This window comes from Henckelia pumila, chromosome 2 (assembly GCF_033568475.1).
Source record: "Henckelia pumila isolate YLH828 chromosome 2, ASM3356847v2, whole genome shotgun sequence".
Classification (NCBI taxonomy): Eukaryota; Viridiplantae; Streptophyta; class Magnoliopsida; order Lamiales; family Gesneriaceae; genus Henckelia; species Henckelia pumila.
This window is the reverse complement of record NC_133121.1, coordinates 164,606,537-164,619,551: the sequence shown is the minus strand read 5'-3', so window position 1 is coordinate 164,619,551 and position 13,015 is coordinate 164,606,537. Positions and strand designations below refer to the sequence as shown.

The window sequence follows — 13,015 nt, the reverse complement described above, 5'->3', positions numbered from 1 at the left end:
ATATCTTAAAGTGTCATATCGTCAACTTTCTTCTCGTAACTTCGTAACCATCATGCTCTTAAAACTTTACTGAGATGCTACCATGTGTGAAATCATTCAAAAAATTTCATGAGAAAGGGGTTTTATGAGAAAATCACATAAACATACAATACATAACTTTAACGATCCACGTGAGCCGTTCCGTTCGTCCCGGACGATTTATTTTGAAAATTTCTCCAATAGAATGTCTTAAAAACACTTAAAAGAGCTTAAAAGATCATAAACTTGAATTTCGGACTGAGCATGCAAAGTTTAAAAATTTTGGGACATAGCCCTGCTTGCTCGAGCACAGGAAACTGCCGCTCGAGCGAGCTGTGCATCTCGCTCGAGCGGCAACAAGTTGCGCTCGAGTGAGAGGCACGTTGTCGGTAATACCAAGCAGCAATCGCACAGACGCCCAAAGCCTTCTTATTCCGATTTTTCTTGATCTAAATGCCTCTTTTCACCATCAAATATTTTCTTTTGAAAAGAATCAATCTCGGACAAGAAAACTCAAAACTTGAAATGAATTTGCCCCAAAATCAACCAATAACAATAGTTTGATTCAAAGTTTTCAAAAACACCATAACACCTCAAAATTTCTGCATCTTAACTTCAAAATCCATAAAACCACAATACATCTATATCAAGACATCGGGAACACCTCACGCTTCACGTTTATACATCATACTCATGAAATTTTACAAGAACATGCATCAATCAACATCATAAATCAACCTAGGGTTCATATAAAAATATTTATACTCTTGAATGGGTTTCAAAACATTAAAAAATTGTCTGAATCGATTGATGGAATTAAACCTAAGCGGTAGGACGATCTAACCTCGAGAATCTGAAGAACCCTAGCCTTGATGCAGCGTTGGAACGTGAGTTTTGGGAGAGAAAATGAAAGTGTTCTAATCAGATTAAAGGAAGATTTTAAAATATTTTCTATTTTATGACTAATGGCCTTCCAACACGCTCATTAGTTACAATTAAAAGTTTTAAAATTTTAATCTCTCAATAAAATACACTGCATCTACTTAACTTTATTTAAAATATTTTCTTAACTCTTTTCAAGGCTAGACTCGTCCCTACGACCCAAAATTAATACTAACTTAAAAACTTTAAAATCATACATTCACATACATTTCAGACATTAACATAATTCGAATAATAACACATAACAATTAAATTTTCTAACTAACATGCAATATATCAATTAATTTAATTAATTATATCGTCATTAAGCTAGTGGAATTTTTGGACCTTACAACTCTACCCTCTTTAAAAGAATTTCGTCCTCGAAATTCGACTTACCAAAAAGTTTAGGGTAGCGTGCTCGCATATCCTGCTCAGTTTTCCATGTAGCTTCCTCAACCAATTGGTTGCGCCATAGGACTTTTACCATTTGGATCTCTCTGTTCCTCAACCTACGAACTTGTCTGTCCAAGATTTGAACAAACATCTCCTCGTCGGAAAAATCTGGTGTCCATTCCACTGGTTCATGGCGAATAACATGGGAAGGATTCGCCACATACTTCCTTAGCATGGAGATATGAAATACATTGTGTACAAGTTTGGAGGTAGAGCTACTCGGTAAGCTCGAGCCCCAACTTTCTCTAGGATCTCGAAAGGTCCTATATATCTTGGACTCAATTTACCTCTCTTTCCAAATCTCATAACTCCCTTCCATGGTGACACCTTCAAAAATACATGGTCACCTACTTCAAACTCCAAATCCCGATGCCGCTGATCGGCATAACTTTTCTGTCAACTTTGAGCTGTCAAAATTATGTCCCTGATCTTGGCTATCAATTTTATTGTCTGAGCCACTATCTCTGGACCCAAAATAGCTCTCTCCCCAACTTCATCCCAGTGTAGGGGAGTTCTACATCTTCTCCCATACAATGCCTCATAAGGAGCCATGCCAATAGTTGCTTGATAACTATTGTTGTAAGTAAACTCCACTAAAGGCAATTTCGATTCCCAATTACCTCCAAAGTCGATCATACAAGTCCTCAACATGTCTTCGAGTATCTGAATTACTCGTTCTGACTGACCATCTGTCTGGGGGTGGAAAGTTGTGCTGAAATCTAGCTTTGTTCCCAAACCTCGGTGTAAACTTCCCCTAAAATTCGAGGTGAACTTAAGATCCCTGTCAGACACTATTCTCACTGGAACTCCATGAAATCTGAAAATTTCCCAAATGTACAACTCTGCATATTGATTCATCGATAAGTTATTCCTGACTGGAATAAAATGAGCTGACTTAGTTAACCTGTCAACTATCACCCAAATCGAGTTCATCCTGCGTGGTGACACTGACAATCCTTCCACGAAATCCATAGTGACATCTTCCTACTTCCATGTGGATATAAGGAACGGTTTCAGGTGTCCTGCTGGCCTCTGGTGCTCAATCTTCACCTGTTGACAAGTCAAGCATTTACTCACAAATCTTACAATATCCTTCTTCATACCTGGCCAACAATATAAGGATTGCAGGTCCTTATACATCTTCGTACTCCCTGGATGAATGGAATATGGAACAGTATGGGCTTCAGTCATTACTTCAACTCTCAGTGAGTCTAATGCTGACACCCACATTCTAACTCTGTGATGAACAATTTCATCTTTGATGGTATACAATGCACCACCCTTAGCCTCATCTCTAATTCTCCACGCCATCAATTGTTCATCAAAAGCTTGGCCTGCTCGAATTCTATCAAGCAAACTAGGTACTATTGTTAATGCCGATAGCGTGCATACCTCCATTGGTTCGAGTACCTCCAAACTTATCCGCTCAAAATCAGCAATTAACTCTTGTTGAACTGTCAATTGGTTCAATGTCGCAGACTTGCGACTCAGTGCATCTGCTACTACATTAGTCTTACCTGGGTGGTAGCTAATGTCACAGTCATAGTCCTTCACCAATTTCAGTCATTGCCTCTGTAATGCCCCGAATTTATCTTAATTGAGTTTATTTGAGATAATCAGAGATTACAGAGTTCAAAAGCCGATTTGTTTTTTATAAGGGTCTATTTTGCAATTTTCGGAAATTTCAGGGACTAAAACGCAAAAAGTGGAATTGTTATATTATTTTGACTTGACCAAGTCATTCGTCCTATTCCATCATCCCCTCCAAATCGTGTCCTCTCCATGGAAGCTTGGGAAACGCCTCTTTCAAGCTTTCTAATCCCGGTTTCTGCTCGATCCGTTCGTTAGAATTTTAATCCGAAGGAAGATTAGCGATCACAGCAGCGAGAGCTTTTTTCTATCGTAAGTATTTCTCCGATCAATTATAATTCTATTTTTGGATGTTGTTAGAATCGATTGAGTTCCGGTTATGTTGCTCTTGAGATAGTTCTTATCGATTATTCTCAGTTGGTTTTGAAATAGAGCGTCGTTCGGATTTGTTATGATTTTTGAAAGCATAATTCAAAAAGGGGGGTTTTGTGATTTGTTGGATTCGGATTGTTATTGTTGTTTTAGCATTGATTTGAGTTGTTTGCAATTCTGTAATGTTGTCTGTGTTTTCGGTTTGATCAGTTTATAGTCGTTATGCCGCCGGTTTGAGTTTTGGGATTTTGAACCGTTTGAGTTGTTGAACTTTGGCAGTTGGGTTTGTTCGTCGTTTTTTATCATCTTTTGCCTCTGTACAGATTTTTTTGAAGTTTGTCGAGCCCAAAGTTAACAGAAGTCGATCGTCGAGGAGTTGGACGAAGAGCGGTAAAGAGTTTACCTTGAGCAGCATTGTTGTTTAGGTTGTATAGATTTTGATATAACCTATTTTGTGCGTATCCAGAGTTGGAGCTAATTGCATCGAAAGGTACAAGCAGTCATCGTGTTAGTGGGATAGCACATTCGAGACAGTTGGTTCTTGAGTTTCCCTTAAAATCACATACTTGCATCAATACTTGTTCTAGAATGGGGAACTTGTATTTTTTTGTTTGAGCTTTTGGTTATATGGATAAATGCTTATGTTTTCTTATGCATTCATCTTGAGCCTAAATCTTTAATTTTTAGCGGGCTGTATGACCTTTTTGTTAGACGTTTTAGGGGTTATAATCGAGTGGCCTGGGTGTAGAAGTTCACCTAGTGTCAGCATAATCCTTATAGTCGCACCAAAGTCTACGAGATTGGGATACGTGGCACCACCTCGATTGGGAGAGTCGGTGATTCGTTACGTGATCTCATCCTCGGGATCCCAAAAGCAGAGAAGCAATCCCTTGTTTATCAGAGTTGATATCTCGATTTTAAAGACATGCATTTCATTCGTATTAACTTGAATATGTTGTCTTGAAATCATGTTGTTGTAATATTACTTGTATTGCTTGTTATGTTGCTTTTACTGGGAATATCATTCTCACTGGAGTTATCCGGCTCTTGCTTTGTTTTGTATATGTACTTGGCGACAGGTGGGGCAGGATCAAGTTAGAGGCAACATGCTAGGGGTTGAGTTGAGTAGAAGTGAGGACTCGGTGTTTTTAGAAGTCTAATTGTAATTCGAACTTGTTTTGTATTCGGATTGTAATCTAGAACCAAAGCATGTTCTACTGGTTTGAATAATGTACAACTCTAGATCTACCTTGTACTCTTTATGCATGTTTTATTGAGTTTGTATCATTGTGGAATTTAAGAATTGGATTGTGTTAGCATGGATTTTGTTCTGCTGAAGATTAACTTTTTCTGGTGCAGCAGGTCACGGACCCCATGCCACGTCCGTGCAAGGGTCGGTGTCCCTTCGCAAGTTTTATAGTGTGCTTATTTTTGAGTGCACGGACCCCGTTCCACCTCCGGGTGAGGGTCCGTGTGGTTGAACAGAAACTCAGGTTTTTAGTGCAATGTTTAAGCACGGACCCGAATACAGAGGTGGTGCGGGGTCCGTGTGCGCTTCAGTTAAATGCACGGACCCGTGCACGGATGTGTGCACGGGGTCCGGGCATGTTCTTTAAAAAAAATTCTTCTATTGTTTTTAATCTTGGATCTTGTATGCTTACTTATTGTTTAATCCGAGATTAGATGTCTAGAACCGTGGTCTCAGATTAAGTGGTATCAGAGAGATAAGTTCTTGGTTGAACTAGAAGTGAGCGAGGTAGATCGAGTCTACGTGTATTGGCTCCTCGCATGTGATTGAGTTATTTAATTGATTATTAAATTCCATGCGAGCATGCTTTATTATTTGAGATTTATTTGAATTACATGATTATGTGATTTAAATTTATAAAGCATGATCTACTTGAGATATAACTGTTTTTGTTATCGACTTGTATCCGAAATTCTGAGAGGTTGAAAGGTCACCGAATTGTAGCGATTGAAATATCTTGTGTCCTAACCTTTGATTATCAGATGGGTCCTTGTCGAGTTATTAACAGAAACCCACCGCCAGTTACTCCTCCGAACGAGCAGGCTAGTATTGAATCTAATCAGATGGATGGCACAACAACTCCTATGAAAACCTTGCTAAAGAGGTTCCAATCCTTTAAGGCACCAAATTTGAAGGGTACTGAAAACCCTGTTGAATGTGAGAGTTGGTTGGATGACATTGATCAGTTGTTTGATTCCCTTGATTATTCCGATGACCGCCGAACCAGGTTAGTCATTCACCAGTTGCATGGTGTTTCTAAGAACTAGTGGATCACGACGTAGAGAGCCATGGAGAATTGAGGTACAGTCATTACTTGAACTCTTTTCAAAACTGAGTTTTATAAGCGGTTTTTCCCAGTTTCGTATCGAAAGGATAAGGGAGCCGAGTTTGCCACTCTGAGGCAAGGAAACTTGAACATCGAGGAGTATGTAGCCAAGTTTGATAGTTTGCTGAGATTTGCACCGCACATTTCCGACAATGAAGAAGCAAAAGCCGACCAGTTCATTAATGGTTTGAACCCCAACATCTTCACATTGGTGAACACTGCTAGGCCTGATAACTTTGCGGATGCCATGAATCATGCAAAGGGAGCTGATGCAGGTTTGTTGAGACAGAAAGGAGCTTCGTTTGTTCCTCAGCAGCCAAGACTGTCTCAGAATCAACCATCTCAGTATTAGAATCAGCCATCGCAGTATCAGAACCAACCACAGAGGTACGAAGGAGGAATCAATAGCGGTAACAGAAAGGATCATTTCAGAGCCAAAGGGAAACAGTTCAAGAAATCAGGGAACAGTTCTTCTAGCTCAACTGGTTCCAAAAAGTTCGGTTCAGGACAGAGTTCTGGATTTTCACCTTTGGTCTGCAGCAAGTGTGGAGGTAGACACGCCCAAGAGCAGTGTGTAGGAGTCTTTGGGAACTGCAATATCTATCAGCAGCCAGGACACTTCGCTAAGGTGTGTCCTCAGCGAGGTAAAGATTGATCTCAGAGTGGGAGTTCTACTACACCTTCAGCTCAGCTTGAGAGACAGACTTCTGTGGTTCACTCTTTACAGCCTCAGCAGCAGAATAGACAGGGAGGTAACCCGAATGAGAACGAGCCTATGAGACAGCAGGTACGAGTCTTTGCTCTGACAGAGGATCAGGCTCAGGAAGAACCTGACGATGTTATATCAGGTAACTATTCGATTTTTGGTTATTCTGCTCATGTATTGATAGATACAGGTTCTTCTCATTCCTTTATCTCTGAAAAATTTGTGTTGATGCATGCTTTGCCTACTGAGCTTTTTCCTACTGTAGTAGCTGTTACTTCACCTTTGGGTGGAGAAATTATTTCTGTCAGATTAGTCAGGAACTGTGAACTTTGTTTCGAGGAAAATTTGTTAGAATTCGATTATATTGTACTTGGGCTGTCAGATTTTGACTGTATTGTTGGTATAAATGCTTTAACCAAGTATAAGGAAACCGTAGATTATTTTCAGAAGGTTGTCAGATTCATACCTAAAATGGCAGACGAGTGAAAAATTCTTCGGTAAGGGTTCTCGATCTAGAATTCCTTTGATTTATGTGTTATCAATGACTCGTTTATTACAGAGAGGTGCAGAGGGATTTATGGTTTATGTAGTTGACGTACTGAAATCTATCCCTGGATTGGTTGATATACCAGTGGTTAGATAATTTGCTGACGTTTTTTTAGATGAGATTTTTGGATTGCCACCTATTCGTGAGATCGAATTTAGCATTGATTTATTGTCAAGTACTCAACCGATTTCCAAAGATACTTATCGTATGGCACCGGTTGAATTGAGAGAATTGAAAGAACAACTTGAGGATTTTATTTCCAAGGGATACATCAGACCTAGTGTATCGCCTTGGGGTGCTCCTGTTCTCTTTGTTCGGAAGAAGGATGGTTCTATGCGGCTCTGTATTGATTACCGTCAATTGAATCAAGCAACGGTAAAGAACAGGTATCCTTTACCCCGAATAGATGACTTTTTTGATCAACTGCAGGATTCTTATTTCTATTCGAAGATTGATCTGAAGTCAGGATATCATCAGCTGAGAGTGCGAGAGGAAGATATTCCTAAGACCGCATTCAGGACGTTATTGGCCCTCGTGGCAACTCCAAAGGATCTCAAACTCCTCTTGCCACTCAATCCACATGCGAGCTATCCATGATCGCATCAATGTCATAGTATAATCATTCCTAAAATATACTCTATTTGAAATATGACATGTTGTGTTTAAGGCTTCTGCCCAAAAATGTTTTGAAATATTCTTTGAAGTTAACATTACTCTTGCCATTTCTTAGCAAAGTCCTATTCTTTCTCTCGGATATTCCATTTTGCTGTGGGGTTTTAGGAGCAGAAAATTCATGAGAAATACCTTTTGCATCACACAAACTAGTAAAAGAAGAGTTTTTTAACTCTTTACCATGATCAGTGTGAATTCTGATTACCTTCATGTTGTATAGATTCACAATCTTAGTGAGCAGTTTCTTGAAGGCATCGAATGTGTCTGATTTTTCTCTCAAAAAATTCACCCAAGTGTATCTTTAAAAATCAACAACACAAACAAAAGAATATTTCTTACCTCCGAAGCTTTCGAGTTCTATTGGACCCATTAAGTCCATATGTATAAGCTCAATACAACGTGTTGTCTCAGATGTTGACAACATCTGGTGTGACACTCTGGTCTGCTTTTCCTTTTGACAAGCTTCACACACAAATGGAATTCCAGATTTTAAATTAAGCATACCTCTAACAGCATCAAGTTTACTCAATTTCTTCAAGGTCTTAAAGTTTGCATGACCCAACTTTTGATGTCATAGTTCAAATTCAATCACTTTTGAGTGTCTACAAGACATCTCTTCTCCAATTTGATAACAATTATCAGATGACCTTGTACCTGTCATTACACACAAATTAGAATTATCAAAAACTTTGCACAATTTCTTATCAAATTGAACATGCAAGTTATCATCACAAAGTTGGCTAATGCTTATTAAATTTGCATTAAGTCCTTCAACATGAAGCACATTACGAAGCTTTGGTAAACCAGCAACATTCAATGTGCCTTTTCCAATAATATTTCCCTTTGAACCTCCTTCATATGTCATTTTCCCACTCTTCTTCTCAACATAATCAGTGAGAAATCTTCTGGAACCTGTCATATGGCGTGAACTACCACTATCAAAGTACCATGCACCTGAAACATTAGTTTTCAAAGCAATATAAATCATATAACAGTGAATCTCAGCTTTTGGAACCCAAACCTTTCTTCCAGTAGATCTGTTCTTTGGGATGTTGTGGGAGGGTGTTGGCAACATCTTAGACAACACCTTAGATGCAAACTTCTGCCAATAATTTTCCTGCAGCTTAAAACATTATGGTTTGATATGACCAGGTCTATGACAGTAGTGACAGATAAACTTACGTTTTCTTCCATATTTTTTTCTGAACAGTAGCATGTGACTTCCCTTTTGGTGATTCAACTGGTGTGTCCTTTTTGGGTGAGCTTCCTGTACAGATACTTTCTTTGACAAAAACCAGAGCTTTTGAAGATTCACCAATCTCAAACTTGCTGTTCTCAAAGCCTAAACCTGCCTTACCATATCTTTCCATCATGAGTAATGAATCAAGCTTGGTTGTGCTTGACTTGAATTTGGCCAGTGTAGCCTTAGCTTTCACAAGTTCATCCTTTACCTGACTCAATTCCAGGTCCTTCTTACTTAGCATAACCTCAAGCCTTGATACATCAGCCTTCAAATCAGTATTTTCTTTTGAAAGAATAGAATTCGTCTTATTTCTTTCAATCCTGTCAGTATGTAGCTCTTAAAACATCATCCGAGCTTCTTTCATAGACATTGTCTCATCACCTGCATCAATACTATACGCATTATTAATAGTAAAAAAAATTAAACAAACTGACCTTTGGGAGGTGTTGTGACCAGGTGTGGCAACACCTGCGGCAACACCTAAAGGATTGGCTTGAAACTTCTTTTTGCTTTCCAGTAGGGTAGATAGGGCAGTGTGACTTTCTTCATCTTCATCTTCTTGTTCTTCATCTTCTTCAGACTCTTCATCACTCAAGGATGTATTCATTCCCTTCCGAAGAGTATTTGCACACTCATTTGCATAATGCCCAAAACCTTGACATGAATGACACTGTAAAGTATCTATATTTTTTGAAGTAGGCTTCTTCTTTCCTTCCAGCATAAGTCGAGGCTTCTGAGGGTCTGGAAACTTCTTTGGTGTCTGTTCTGGCCCTGTAATTCTTAAAGGCTTGTTAGGAAACATTGGAGCCTTGAGTTTTTGGTCTATCTTCTTGGTCTCTCTTATTTTATTCAGATAGTCATTGAATTTATTTGTTATGAGTGAGATCGAATCATCCTCTAAATCAGACTGAAGAACTTCTTGGTGGAATTGAACGTACTCATCGTATGAGGGCTTTGATGCTTGCAAGACTATTGATTTCCTTTTATCCTTCTCTTGTGATATAAAGTTCATCTCAAACACTTGGAGGATGCTTATAAGTTCTATCAACTTCATCTTTGAGGTGTCTTTCACTTCCTCAAGCGCCCAAATCTTTCCATTGAATCTCTTTGGCAAAGACCAAAGAACCTTGTTCACCATATTCTCACTAGCAATTGGTCCTCCAAGAGCAAAAGCCTCTGTAGCTATCTCTCTAAGTCGCTTGTCATAATCAGCAATAGTTTCATTCTCATCCATCCTGAGATTCTCGAATTTTGTGTTTAGAAATCTCAGTATAGTTCTTCTCACACTTTCAGTTCCTTCACAGTATTCTTGAAGAGCATCCCATGCATCCTTGGCAATGGTGCAGTCAGCTATGAGTCCAAACATTCTCATGTCCACGGTTGAAATTATTGCATTGATTTTTTTAGCATTGTAGCTCGAGCTTTGTGTTTCCTCGGCGGTCCAATTTGTTCTTGGCTTGATAATGTATTCTCCTTCTTGATATAATATCTTTGGAGGAGTCTATCCAGTCAGAATACTTTGCTCATCACGAACATCCATAGCTTTGATAGTGTAGCGCATCCTTGTTTTTCACAAGGCATAATTCGTGTCATCAAGAACCGGAGGTTTCAAAAACATATTGGGAGTTGTATATGAGTCCATGTTATTCCCTGAAAATAAACAATAAACCAGGATCAGTTCTTAGTGTATCAAGAAAATGACTCGGATGCCACTTGTAAGGGATAATTGGTTTCACAAACATAGATTTAGGTGTTGTCACAAGGTGTTGACAACACTTTCAATAAAACCTTGAGTAATATGCAGCGAAAAATAAAAAAAAACGTGAATAAAATAAACAAGCAACCAAATAAATAGACTCAGATATTTAAGCAAGAGTATAAAATACTCTTGCAACGCCTCAGGGCAAAAATTTTACTAGAAAAATAATCAAAGAGTTTACTAAACCCTAAAACTAGTGAATTATTGTAAAAATCAATTTTCTCAAAATATGTGAGAAAATAAATAATAAAAGCAACTCCTAAAATTTTATGCAAGATAGAATAATAAAATCAAAGCAAGGAGCTGGCCCTAGATGCCAAAACACGAGAGCAACAATCTGCAATTGGTCTTCAACATGCTATCAAACCTTTCACGGCAAATAGGTAAGCATGACCATAAAATAAGCTTCAGAAAATCTTCAGAATTCTCTCAATATGTACGCGCATGAAGCTCTTAGAAAACTCTCTATTGGTCGTCTCTCTTCATCATGTACACGCCTTCTTTTATAAACAAGGTCAAAGAATCCTTATTCACATAGTTTTCTTGTAGACGTAGGATTCCTCTAAATTTAATCATATCAAATCTACAAAGATTAAAATAAAATATTCCCTTCAGTGAGCATTATATCGATTAAATCGAATTAAATGATCAAATCAAATGAATTCGAAAATTCGGTTCATACAGAGTTCGCTTTTATTTTTTAAAAAATTCAATTAAATTGATCAATTCGGTTCGCTTTCGACTTTTTTTATTAAGCTTTACATCTAATTTATAATATTTTTTGTATGTGTTTATATTTAATATTGTATTTGATTTTTACTTTTTATAGTTTTTTATTTTTTTAAAAAACAAATCTGTTAAAATTTTCGATTTTAATTCGATTCGGCTAGCCTCAAGATAAACAAACTTTGTATATTAAAATTTTTCCCTCCCTTTCACAAATTTCTTTTTTTCAAAAATGAACTGAAGAAAGAAAAAAAAAAGGACGAATCTAACATTTGGAAAGAAAGAACCAAAATGCGAGAAAAACAAAAAAAACAAAAAACAAAAAATCCAAAAATATCAAGATGCGGATCTCAGAAGAAGCGATTGCTATGGAAATATTGAGACGTCCCGTATTCTAGAACATTTAATAAAATAGTTGCGGAAAAGGTTGGAAAAATTTTTCATAACTTAAAAGTCATACAGCGAGTGCATCACACCAATTCCAAAAAAAATTTAAAATCTAAATCTTTAACAATAGAACTCATGACTCCGTGTTCACGAAGTCTAATAAATACTGATGCAACTCAATAACAAAGACCATTTAAAATACGGCACGTCAAAACTTACTACTAACATTTAAATAGGAAAAGGGAATGTGAATTCAATTAATTATTATATAAATAAAATACAGTTGAAAGCAATTGAGAAACTCACTTAACAACTATCAAACTGAAATGAATATTTAAAAGACGAACCATTTGAGATCCTCAAAACTCATCTTTAAAATATTGACAATTTAAATAATTAAACCATTACTTTTGAACATCGTAAATAAAATATTGTAACAACATAACATAAATAAACATAGGTAAATATTTTCTTTTTAAATACATCAGAGCTTTTGAACTATTGTGTCATGCAATGTCTTCGCCTCTTGGACTCTTCAGCCGTGCTACCAAAGCTTTTTAAATCAAAACTGCTAAAACATCTGCATCATTCAAGTATAGTGAGTCTAAAGGACTCAACAAGATTAAAATATACATATCGATGTCATTATAGCTTCAAAATAATTTAAACTTAAAATGACTTGAGCATACATAACATGATACCTTGAACTTGAAGAATTTTAACGTAAACATCATGGAACTTTAAACTTAAAATCTTAAACATGAACTTCAAAACTCTTAAAAGATGCAAGAAACTTAAACATAGACATCAACTTACTTAACTTTATATCTTGAAAATAGACTTCATGCATATTCCCAAAACATTACCATTTCATTCTTAAATAAACTTTTGCACTTAACATCTAATAAATAAAATCATGCAACTTGGACAACATCAAATCATGAACATAAACCATGAACATTACATAGAAACTTATCATTTTGGGGTGATGAATTATGTGAAATTGTGGCAACCTTCATAATGGGCACATTCGTAGTTCCTGTTGATCAACAAGCATATGGCACTAAGCCTCATAACATTCATTCTTTGGAAAGGCCCTCTCCGGAGCTCATCCCAGAGCACCAGTCCCGTGTACTTATCTATCTCATGAGCCATGTTTGGAAAGGCCCTCTCCGGAGCCCAAACCAGAGCACCAATCTCGTGTTTGCCACCACAAAGACACATAAGACATCAAAAAATTTTCATGCATCAACATATCATATCA

General features: G+C 37.3%; 1 protein-coding gene across 1 annotated transcript; it reads right to left on the bottom strand.

The window, feature by feature from the left end:
• Positions 1–8,224: 8,224 nt before the first annotated feature.
• LOC140878863 (uncharacterized) lies at positions 8,225–10,251 on the bottom strand. The gene is made up of 4 exons (XM_073282485.1): positions 9,461–10,251; positions 8,916–9,199; positions 8,412–8,590; positions 8,225–8,290 (listed from the first exon to the last, which is right to left on the bottom strand). The coding sequence occupies exons 1-4, from the start codon at positions 10,249–10,251 to the stop codon at positions 8,225–8,227; spliced, it is 1,320 nt and encodes a 439-aa protein (XP_073138586.1).
• Positions 10,252–13,015: the final 2,764 nt, after the last annotated feature.